This window comes from Apus apus, chromosome 6 (assembly GCF_020740795.1).
Source record: "Apus apus isolate bApuApu2 chromosome 6, bApuApu2.pri.cur, whole genome shotgun sequence".
NCBI classification, from domain to species: domain Eukaryota; kingdom Metazoa; phylum Chordata; class Aves; order Apodiformes; family Apodidae; genus Apus; species Apus apus.
This window is the reverse complement of record NC_067287.1, coordinates 11,923,660-11,935,725: the sequence shown is the minus strand read 5'-3', so window position 1 is coordinate 11,935,725 and position 12,066 is coordinate 11,923,660. Positions and strand designations below refer to the sequence as shown.

The following is a 12,066-nucleotide window of genomic DNA, read 5'->3' as shown; positions in this document are numbered from 1 at the left end:
TGGGATAAGCTTACACTAGCAGGGGACTACCCTGCAGCCTTCAGGTTCTAAATGGATGGTGCTCCTGTGAAGTACCCCCACTGGTCTGCCTTCCAGTCACTGCTGCTTTTCCCCTGCTTGTCACTTTTTTTTTAAGCAGTTGAGCAAACCTCCATCATCTGAGTTTTAATGGAAGTGTCATACAAAGAACTTATGCGGGCTGAAACTGGGACATGATCCATAAATTACTGGAAAGCTCAACTCAAGATCCGGAAAAGAACGAAAAGGAAGAACTCATTTCTCTTGAAACATATATATGCATACACACATAAATGTTCTCAAACTGGAACTCTCCAAGACAGCCTGAAGAGGACAGCTGTTGTGTTCTATCTTCTACCTTTTTAAATCTCTCCTTTACAGGCTGAGGACAGGATGGCATTTTCCAGCTGTGGCTCTCTTTCTCTTACAAAACACTTTTGTGTCAGCCTATCTGTATAAGCAAGCAGACCTTCACACATTAAACACTTCTGTGTCAAACTTGCCATAATGACCAAGTTATACTTTCTGAAAGAGATAATTACGAGGTTCAGTGAAAATAGAAAGAGCTGGCATTTTTATATTTAGACAGACATTATTTAGTACAAGCTGATAGATAAACTCTACTTGATGAAAAGAAAACGATGGTGACATTTCCTATATCAACTTTTTGGCAGGAGAACAGGAACATCTTGCAGTAGACCATGAAAGAGGGAATCTGTTTAGACATTGCTAACAAAATCCTTCTTGTCCAGCACAAAGGACATCAGTTTCAGACAAAACTCTGATAGAGAAAAGCAAGGCAAAAGAAAGAGAGGAGAAGGAAGAGTATTTTCAAGATATGTAAACAAGCAATTATCCACAGCAGAAAACATTACACACTTAGGGAGATTATTTGAGCATCATGTCTCCATCAGTTGGCATCACACCTTTTCACCTGCTTAAATGGAGGGATACCATTTGGATGCAAAAACCTGCTACACACATTTCTGGGTGAAAAACTGCTCTGGAGCCAGGGCTGAAAATGTAAAAAGTCTTTTTTCCTACTCCTTTTAAAAGGTACAATTTTGGCACAGAATCCATCCAGGTATAAGAGGTGTCACACATAGTTCAGATGAGCTATTGGTTTCCAAAAGCAATAACAAATTGCCACATAGCCCAGCCCTGCCTCATCATACATTTGAGAGGTGATCAGCTGGATAGGCCAAGATAGCCTGGCTGCAACCCAAATTCAGAAACCTGCAGCCATACTGCCAATAAGAACTACCAGCAAAACACATGGACTTCATAAAAGCCACACTGAAATGTCAAGTTAAAAAAAAAAGAAGAAAAAAAATATTGCAAGCCCTTCCTTGGTAAACAAACGATTAATTTCTGATGAGGACTAATTAATATTTACCAAAAAAAATACTGCTCATTCTCATTGCTCCTGTCAGGAATGCATCTATCAGGAGATGCATTTTCAACAGTGTCTTTTGTCTTGCAGTGATGAAAAAAAACCTTCTAAACTGAACTAGAGTGGGATATGTTTCCCTGGTGCTTTTTTTTTAACCTGAAGTGGAATATATCAGAGCTGTAAATTTGCTTACCCTTCTGTTCTGTACATGGAGCATCTCTCCAGAGGAATTTTTAGCACTCCATTATTTAAGCCCACAAAGAGCGACCTGTCGCTGTGCAGGATTTGGAGACTCTTGATTGCTTCCCGTTGTCCGTCAGGGAGGATCTGCATTTCCTCTAAATAACAACTCCTCAGGCTCCTGTTAGTGGTAGAAAGGGCCTTCAAGATGGTGCCATACTCTAATAGAACAAGAAACAAGGCACAAGTAAATCTTGAAGGCATTGATTTAATTTCGTATCTGCCTAAGGACTGAAATACGAATGTCATCTTTACAGAGTTGCTTTAAATCTAGTTCTGGGTCACCTGCTGCCCCTGGTAGAGAGAGCTCCAGCTACATTGTTACAAACCTCAGCAGTTCTTAGACATTATAGAAATTGCCTGGGAATGCATTTTAATGGGAACCAAGAAGGATGTGAACCATCTGGAGAGAGAGTACCTAGAAATATTTCCCAGTTGGAGCACTGAGGCAGGAAAGAGTCTGGTCCAATTATCAGTGAGTTATATAGCAAGGTGACCTAAGATAGCAGGGATCATTTCTAGTGCCTCGAGTCTATATTTCTTTTGGTTTATGGAGCAGATCATTGTGATTTGATGCCATGACAAATGACAACAGATGCAGCAGCCCTGCTGGAAATCTCAGAGGCCTCCATAATGACTGCATGGGTCACAGATCTAATTGATCCTCTTCCTGGAAGAAGCCATCCTGCCAACTTGACAAGGGGATGTTATGGCATGAGCAGTGCATACACAGAAACATATACACTGGCATCCACAGTGCTCTTCCTTAAACAGTTGTAAAAGATCTGTTAAAGGGTGGGAGATTTATGCTGGGGAAAGGGGGGCAATCACACTGTTTTTCATTAAACCCCCCAAATCAGCCCTGATTGCTCCTGAAGCTTAATCTTTCTACCCTGGAAACTTCTGCATTGGTGCCAAAGCTTACGCTGGTTGGGTTGGCTGCCATGCAAAGGTTCTATTTCACTTAGGAGGACCTGAAGTGTGGAACAAGTCTGAGGTTCAAGTTTGGGCCTGGTTTGTCTCAGGACTAGATTTGTGTTCAGGGCTGCCTCTGGGCAGGGCTGTCGCTGCTGAAGCATTTGACTGGTTTAAATATTTCAAGTCCAGCAGAGTTCTCTCTTCAGTCACCACTAGCCAGGGCCAGAAAACAAACACAAATAAGAAGGTAAGGTTATGGCAGCAGACCTTTCTACACATATGATACAAGGCAGAAAGTACTCCAGCTTCCTCTCACGCTTTGTAGCTGGGACTCATCACTTAAAACATCAAGGTATCAAAATGGCAGAACCATGTTTTATTTCCATTTAAGGACAATCTTCTAATCATAATCAATGTCCATGGAGGCTCCCACAGTGGAAATGTTACCAGAACACATCCAAGATGATAATTTTTGAAGTAAGTGGTAGTAAAAGTCGGATAAATTATGACACAGTCCTGGAAGGTGGTAACATGAGAATGAGGTAATGACTCTGCATTCAGATATGAGATTAAACTAACACTTACGGAGACAATTCATCTTATTCTAAAGTCAAAGCTTCTGCAGTAGAGGATAACAACATTATACCCATGAGGCTGGCCATATGCTCTGATTAATCAAACTATTTAATTTAACCTCTATCATTAGTATGAATGTGTGCTAAGACAACCATTTATAACACTTTGTCCTTCTTCCACATTTTTCATTAATCCAAGATATCTGTGCTTTTCAGAAGAGGCAACGTGTCCTGCTAATTAGAAGATGGCAGTAGAAATCAAGAGACTAAATCATATACTTAATTTTACCACTGGCTCACTATGCTACCACAAAAAAGCACTTACCTCACCTCCCCTACCTACATTACGCTTCAGTGCATGCCCATTCCCGAAAACACTGGGAGTCATACACGAGTAGGCACATGGAAGTGCAATGAAAGAAATAATTAAAACCTTGGGCAAGCCTGGAGGGTGAGTATTACTAGTGCTTACTTAGAGATGAGCATGTCATAATGCAGAGAGGTGGGTTACGTGCACAAAACCACAGAACATTTCAGCAACCTTTGCTCTTCCCCACTGTTATGTATTAGCCTGCTTAGTTGAAACATGTTTTTACAAAAGGAAGAAAAATGTTATTGTTGTTGTTAAACACAATGTAGATTTACAGTCTGCTTGCCTGGGACTCTGCCTCAAGGCCTCCATCCTGCTTTTATTTTACCTAGGCAAACTAACTTCTGTTCACTTTTGTGCCAAAACGACAATTGATATTGAATGACAACTACGTAACGATGTCTGAACCAGGCTACAAGAGCAGCTGGGTCTACGAGCAAGTAGAGGGAACTTCCTTAAGCCTTGATGCTCTTACCTGTCCCGATATACATCACGTGGTAGAGAGTGTCCTTCCCCTGAACAATATCGACCACCAGTTTGGAAAACCGAATGCTGTCCTGCGTCACGTACGGATCTACAGTCACCGGCTGCACGACGTCGTTCATCAGGAACAAGCGCTGCGCGTCCTGCAGGACTCTCTCTGTCAGGTTCTCGTTAGGGCTGTCATCACTCAGCGTCCCACACTAAACATGGAAGGTTGAACTTCAGTGCCGGCATTTTGTCCCCACTTCAGTAGCCTAAGACCAACCCCTGAAATCCTTCAAGAAACCCATGTCCTGTTGATTGCCTGCAGAGCTGAATCTGTGTTAGGGTCACAGGATCATGCCCTGAGCCTGATCTTAGGTCCTCAGCCTAGCTTTGGCCTGTACCCCTCCCTTTATAAATGCTCCTGCCAGCTGGTCCACTGACCAGTGATGTGGTGTTTCATTCCCTTGTGATACCCGGGAGCCAGAACAACAGAAGGGCATTAACAAAACAAGAAGAAGAAGAAAGCATTAAAGTTAGCTGTAGGAAGATGGAGAGTTAGCAGTGGAAAGAAGGTTCTTTTGTTAATCCTTGAAGCATTTCAAACCATCTTCCGACTCTACCTGTCATCTCACTCTGGACAATGGACAAAACCTGAAGGTTAAAAAACCTGAAAAAAAGGTTGGCTTTACATCGAAGAACCCGACTCACCACATTGCTCTCCCCTTCTGAAAAGACCCCTGCAGCTTTATCTGAAGCAAGGCACTGTGAGCCACGAGCTCCCTGCTCCACACACACATCTCCTGTCTTCACAGCAAACACAGCAGATCAACCCACGTCCATCCACCCTCCAGCACCAAGAGGTGCACTGAAACAGGAATCAATGCCCTTGTTCATCCAGAACAGGGGGGAAAAAGAGAGCTTGTCCTTTGTCTTTTAAACACCAGCATAAGTCCTATCAGGTAAATAGTGCATTTTAAGGCCTGTGTTTCTCTCACACAAATCTCTAGAATTCAGCATTTTCAAAATCCAGTGCAACATTATACTCTCCATGCAGTTTTGTAGTCCATGTCAGTAGCCAGAGCTGGTTCTTCATTCTTCCCCACAATGCCACGTGTGGTGGGCCAAAGCTTTATCACTCCAAAAAAAATCTGGGTGACTGGTGATTTATCCTGCACAAGACCATGGGAGTCTGTGGTAAAACTAGAAATCCTGCCAACTCCCAAACTCAGTCCATGGACAACTTCACTTCTCACTGTGATGCTCACATCTGAAAAATTTCACCAGGAAAAAAAACTCTCAAAAATTTATTTTTCTTCATTTCGGGCTCTCCTTGAATGAGAAGTTAGTATACTGCAAATCAGGATGTGGATTTGCAGCACTCCAGCTACAGTGTAGAAATTTCCCATGTGCATACCTTCGATACGGATCGAAGCAACTCTTTGCATTGTGGCTGCCTTTCTGAGGTGCACCATGCAGAGCTTGTCTTACAACATGTTAAAATGAATTGACAGGAATTTAGCTCACTTTTACACAATGAAAACAGATCCCAACCAGCCAGTGTACTAAGCTCTACAACAGTTTGGAGCTTTCGTGAACTACGTGATGCTAATTTCCACCACCTATGAACATGGGCACTTTTGTATGAACTTTAACTTCTTCCTGAGTAGCCAGACTAAGGAAACGTCGGTGGGTTTTTGATGAGTCCTCAGGTGGGTTTTAATGTGGTGGGTTTTTTTTGTTGGTTTTTTTTTGGTTGGTTTTTTTGGTGGTGGTGGTGGTGGTTTTTTGCTTGGTTATGTTTTTTTCTATTGCAATGGTCTTCATGACTCATTCCACAGTCTAAAGATTTTAAAAATCTCTCCCTTTTGCTATCCCCCATGCTTCTTCTGGTTTACACTACTGTCTTGCTTTGGATGCTTTTCTCTCTGCTCACTTTCCTTTCTAGAACATCACTGAGGGAGGAGTCCCAGTGGCAGGAATGTCATTGTAGGTTTTGTTTTCCGTTCTCATCAAGTCATAGATAATCCTTTTGGTCTATTGGCAGCCTGTGTGCTGACACAGCATCCCTCTGCTTTGGTTTTATTTTGTTTTGTTCTAATTTCCTGATTATCTGCACTGCCCTGATCCTCTGTATCCTTCAGTATTTCTCCTTTCTGCAAGGAAAAAAATATTCTGGCATGCTTCTCTCATCTTCCATTGTGAACACTGAAGCAAAAAAACTAATTTAATTTTTTTTGCAATATCTGCCTCTTCTGTCACTAAATTACCCTTGTCATCTCCTAAAGGCCCTTCACTGACCTCTTGTTCCTCCTCTACTTGAAAAACATCTTAATCTCTTCTTGCAATCTTCCTTCTGTCTGCCACATACCTCCTTTCCTTTTCCTTATTTTCTTCTGACCCTTTTCTTTCTTCTTGCTTCTGCAATCTTTGTAGTCCACATTTTATCTCACACTTTTCACTACATGGAAATGCTTTCTAAAGTCCTTCTCTGTTTTCTCTGTTTCTCCTGGGTTTGCCCAGCAAAGGACAAAAAGTCCTTGATTCTCAGTTAACCTCAATATTCTCATTAAACTCAAAGAAAAAAAAGAAAAAAAGAAACTTGGCTGTGTTTGGCATGGCTGGGTCTTCAGCAAAGCTTTGATCTTGGCTTTAAGTGCATGAAGCTGAGGGCGTGATCAAGAGTCCAAAACTGTCCCACCTCGTACAGGAAGAAGCCCTCATTCAGGTGCCATGAAGGAATTCAGGGGGAGAAATCAGGATCCTCAGCAGGAACCCAAGCACATCCCTGCCTCCAGCAAGGACCTGCCTCCCATCTCTCCCATCTGCTCTTGCTGTGATTTCAGGCAACTGCAGAGTCCTTTTTGGAAGGTCCCTGACATCACCAGCTTGAAGGCAGATGGCATTTTCAGGCAGCCTCAGCACCTTTGCCATAATGAAAGAGAGACACATTCACACTATTGGGCTGAAAGGATTCACCAGAGGGGAGCAAGGACAGGAAGACCAGTCCATCCTCCCTAGGATTTCCCAGGTGGGAAGGGACTTGAGATGTAAAATGGGCTTATGCTTCAGAAGATTCAGGTTTGACAGGGCTGTCACAGACATACTCTGCACCCCACTGACTAAATCTAGGAGATTGAAATTGTTCTCTAATTTTCAGATTGGCTTTAACTCATAATCCTGGGAAGCTTCTCATTTATAAAAAATATTTTTTTAAGACCATCCTCATGTGTCCACTTCCACCCATTGCTGCTCAATGTGTCCATAACTTCTGGCTGAGCTACTGTGTCTCAGAAAGATATCCATCTTGCACTGAACCACTAATAGCCTTAGGGGCCCTATCAACTGAAAGATAATTCATCACCTCCTTACACAGTCCCAATGGTTAATTACCGCTCTTGTTTAAAAATATAGATTGTCTCCATTCTAGTTTGACTTTGCCCAGCTTCATTAAACCTTCCCTGGGGGAAGTCTCTACATCCCCTTTTGAGGATCACCTTCACGGAGCTCACATGTCAGTGATGAGCATAACAAATATTTAAATTATTTATTGTTATAAAAAATCTGGACACTCTTATTGTTAGTAAAACCATTCTGTTTTTGCCATGAATACCATGGCCTCAGTAGCATGTGGCAAGGAGTTCCACAGATGAAAACACTGATAAATGTGGAGAAACACAATTTATCTGCACCATGGGTCTGCCTGGAAAAATGGTCCCCACACAAATAAATGCATTGGAGTGACACAACATAAAAGAAAATGGAGTTAACTGAAGAGTAGCAGTACCTGGAAATTAGGGATGGGGTTTAACGTTGGCAGCCAGGCTGATCTTGGGTTTTCTTGGTAACGGAAAGGGCCATTAAATGCCTGAGTAATGGCACTCAGATTGAAGGCACACACTGCTGAGGCAGCTATGCTGTTTCTGGAAAAGGGGAGAAAAAAATAAATCAATTTAATAATTAGAACATCGACATTTTCATCATAACACAAATCAGACTCCACTCAAGTAAAATACATGTACATTGCTAGGTAGATGTACAGTGATACAAACAAAAACAAAACAAAACAAATAAATAGTTAAATGCAGATGTCTTGCATGACAATTTTCAGAATGAATTTTAAGCTTGGTTTTAAAATGTCTGTGATTTAAGGGCCACGGAAGCAGTTCTGACAAGAAAGGTGAACACAGTTTAATTTGCATGGATTATTTGTGTCTGGTTTTATTTTTATTTAACAACACATCCATCTTTATTGATTACAAAGAACCTAATTTTTAATCTCTTTGTGTTTCTCAAGGTGAAATTCTGTTTCTACAGGCTCTTGAAATCTTTAGCTATAAATTATATCCCCCTAGGATTTTACATGCATATATATATATATATTTATGTATTTTTTTCCAAAATACACACATGCATGCACAGACATGCAGGGGAAGGGAGAGGGTGACAGTGCAAACCAGGCTGGTTGTTACAGCAGCTCAGCACGCAAAAAGGTCTTGCTAATACGTGAAAGCCTCTGTTTTCACTGACCACAGTTCACTTCTTTGTGTTTTCAGCTGGGAACAGCATCTGTCTCGGGCAGACTGCTCACCAGGCACGTAGCAGCCAGGGGAGGCACAGCTAGGAAAATGCCACTCTAGGAAGGACTCTTTGGAAGCAAATTTGTTTCAGGGATGCTCTGCTGTGCTACTAGACTCGCACACAGATCAGTTGGCCTTTGCTGTCCCATTTCAGTCACGCAGGACCCACTTCTGCAAGGTCCTGGGCAGACTCAGATCCTTTTGCCTCAAGAGGGCTGGAGGGTGCTTCCCAGATAGTGCTGGCACCTCAGGGAAGCCAGCCCAAAGAGGGATGTTTGCTAAGTGGTAACCTGAAATTCAAATGTGCTCCCAGCTCTCCCCTTCCCCTTGCTTTTTTTTAAAAAAAAGAAAAAGTACAATGTTCAGAGAAAACAATATCAGAATAAATTAAAAATAGAGGTAGTACAAGACACTGCTTCATCTCAGTGCCTTTTAAATAACTCTGGCCCTGCTGTATGTATCTTTCTGCTAATGAAAGGAAGTGGAGTCCCTCAGGGGTTGGTCCTGGAACCAGTACTGTTCAATATATTCATTAACTACCTGGATGAGGGAACCAAGTGCACTGTCAGCAAGTTTGCTGGTGACACTAAACTGGGAGGAGTGGCTGACACACCAGAAGGCTGTGCTGCCATTCATCGAAACCTAGACAGGCTGGAGAGCTGGGCAGGGAGAAACTTGATGAAATTCAACAAGGGCAAATGTAGAGTCTTGCATCTCGGAAAGAACAACCCTGTGTATCAGTATAGGCTGGGGACTGACCTGTTGGAGAGCAGCATAGGGGAAAGGGACCTGGGGGTCAAGGATGACCATGAGCCAGCAATGTGCTCTTTCGGCCAGGAAGGCCAATGGCATCCTGGGATGTATGAGAAGGGATGTGATTAGTAGGTCAAGAGGGGTACTCCTCCTCCTCTACTCTGCCCTGATGAGGCTGCATCTGGAGTATTGTGTCCAGTTCTGGGACCCTCAGTTCAGAAAGGACAGGGAACTGCTTGAAAGAGTCCAGCACAGAGCCACAAAGATGATTAAGGGCATAGAACATTTCCCTTATGAGGAAAAGCTGAGGGAGCTGGGTCTCTTTAGCTTGGAGAAGAGGAGACTGAGGGGTGACCTCATCAAAGTTTACAAAAAATGTGAAGTGTGAAAATCAGGAGGATGGAGCCAGGCTGTTCTCAGTAATGTCCAACAATAGGACAAGGGGCAAAGGGTGCAAGCTAGAGCACAGGAGGTTCCACGTAAACTTAAGGAAAAACTTTTTCACTGTGAGAGTGACAGAGCACTGGAACAGGCTGCCCAGAGAGGTTGTGGAGTCTCCTTCTCTGGAGACATTCAAAGCCCGCCTGGACAAGTTCCTGTGTGACCTACTCCAGGTGATCCTGCCCTGACTATGGGGTTGGACTAGATGATCTTTTCAAGTACCTTCCAACCCCTAACATTCTATGATTCTGTGTGAATTCTCTGAGAAGAACACATTTTTTAATTGCACTAACAATTATCTCTCTTGCACAAAAAAAATTAATAAAAAGCCTCTCTTCACAACCCCAGGCTGGAAAGCAGAAGAACAGATTCTTTCACAGCATATTCTTTTGAGCAATACAAGATCAGGAAGAACTTCTTGCTTTGCCCTCCCATTCTCCACTCCTGCCCCTGCCCTTTCCATCCCCAGAGTGATGGAGTAGCTCACTTTGAACATGTCAAAGCAATGCTGGGCAAACCTTCCTCCACTTTTGTCTGAACATGGCTGATGCAGTGGATGCTCACAGACGGCAGCTCATGAGACAAAGCTAATGATGGATGACAAGTAAATGCCTTGAGGCACACATGGGAAAGAAAAAGAGAATGAGAAAGAAAATGAAAAAGGAAAAGAAATAATAAAAACCTGCTAGTCTAACAAAAACACTTTTCTTTTATTCTTTTTTTCTTTTTTTTTAAGGATATTTTTAGGGCCCTGGCAAAGACCTTTCCTTTTGCTAGAGAGGAGAAAGAAAAGAGGTTTTCCATTAAATCTGTGGCCTGTTTTCCTTTCCATCTGTGGCCTGGCATACTTCCCATCCCTCCCTATGAATAGTTTGATCCCAGTCTCAAGCAAGTGACATCAACTTGCACAGCTGGCCCTCGTGTTGGCCTGGTGTGAAGCGTAACCTCCTTTATTCCCACCTCCTTCTTCCTGTGATTAACCAGGTGGTTTAGTGAACGGGTTGAGTTCAAGGTTTTAACATTGTCTCCATTACCTTACAAAAAAATTTTAATAAAAAGCTTCTTAAATATTTCATCAGCAGCTTCCCCAAAAAGCTCTCTTTCCCACTGATTCAGCTACGTATAACACAACATGAAGCAATAAATCTATATGTGGGTCTTACCAAAACTACTAAAACCCCTTTTTTATAAGATGACACAAACTATTAAATATGAACCTTCCAAATTAAAAATACCTTTAAATAAAAATTTAAAAAATCATTTTGTGGTGCATTAGTATCCTATTATAAAGGAATTTAGACTGGAGCATTCATCAACTCTCTTTGGTATGCAAAGCTCATGCAGCACGATATGAGTCCCACTGGAAGTTAAAAGAATAATTACCATTATTTCTTTAGTCGGATGACAAATTGGAACACTTTCTCTTTGAACTCTCAAAAGAACACCATGTTGTAGACCCAAAATGCTACTTGATCTAACTTCAGCTATTATCAATAACTCATTTCTCCAACTACACAAATGTTACATATTATATTGTCCTCCAAAGACACAAGATAGAATGTACCCCCATAACGTATGAGGAGTGACTTAAGCATAACCCAGAGGAGATGGGTAACACTCATCATGTCTCACTTTAAACCTGGGAGGCAGAAACAGCAGACAAGAACTCTTCCAACCAGAGGTAGCCTGTGTCTCCCTCCTTATAGTCCATAAACTATGCCAATTTGAGAAATATGATACAGTGTTTAATAATTTCTGCATTTCCAACTTCTGTTTTGGCTGGATAAATGGATGAAGGGATAGATAAAACATTATCACTATAGACACAGATGCCCTCTCTGACTGAAAAAAAAAAGTAAAACAAAAAGTACCCAAAGCAGTACCCAGGTTTCCTTTTAATGTTCAGCAAGTTTGGTTAACATCCTTTAAATGTTTTTAGAGAACAACTCATGCCCCTTTCAATCCCACAATAGATTTTTCCTAAAGCTCACGGTCAAGGTGCAGTGCTCAATCATGTTTATTTTTTCTAGTTGCCTTTCCACTGGCTCACTGTTGGCTGACATTGGCACTGGCCGTGGAGAACAAAACATGGAAGACAGATGAGGGTGGCCAAACACTTCCCTACTTCTTGGCATTTACAGAGCAACAATAAAATTCAGGCTCTGTTGACTCTCACAGGGAAACTCTCAATAGTGCCTTAGGTCAAGAAGCTGGGGGGTGATGCTTTGTGACTTCAAAGGCTGAAGTTCAAGCCCTGTCACACCAGCAAGTGACACATTAAATAGGGAAGGCCTGCACTTCAGTGGGGCTTCA

General features: G+C 42.2%; 1 protein-coding gene across 7 annotated transcripts in view; it reads right to left on the bottom strand.

Moving 5' to 3' along the window:
* SEMA5B (semaphorin 5B) overlaps positions 1 to 12,066 on the bottom strand; it is a 274,876-nt gene that overhangs the window by 56,523 nt on the left and 206,287 nt on the right. For all 7 annotated transcript variants that reach the window (XR_007889922.1, XM_051623688.1, XM_051623689.1 and 4 more), the window contains exons 11-13: positions 7,767 to 7,902; positions 3,990 to 4,197; positions 1,605 to 1,812 (exon numbers count right to left, since the gene is read on the bottom strand). Coding sequence is in view for 6 of the 7 variants with exons in the window: in XM_051623688.1 (XP_051479648.1) it covers positions 1,605 to 1,812; positions 3,990 to 4,197; positions 7,767 to 7,902 (552 nt within the window). In the remaining variant the exon portion in view is untranslated. The remainder of the gene's footprint in view (positions 1 to 1,604; positions 1,813 to 3,989; positions 4,198 to 7,766; positions 7,903 to 12,066) is intronic.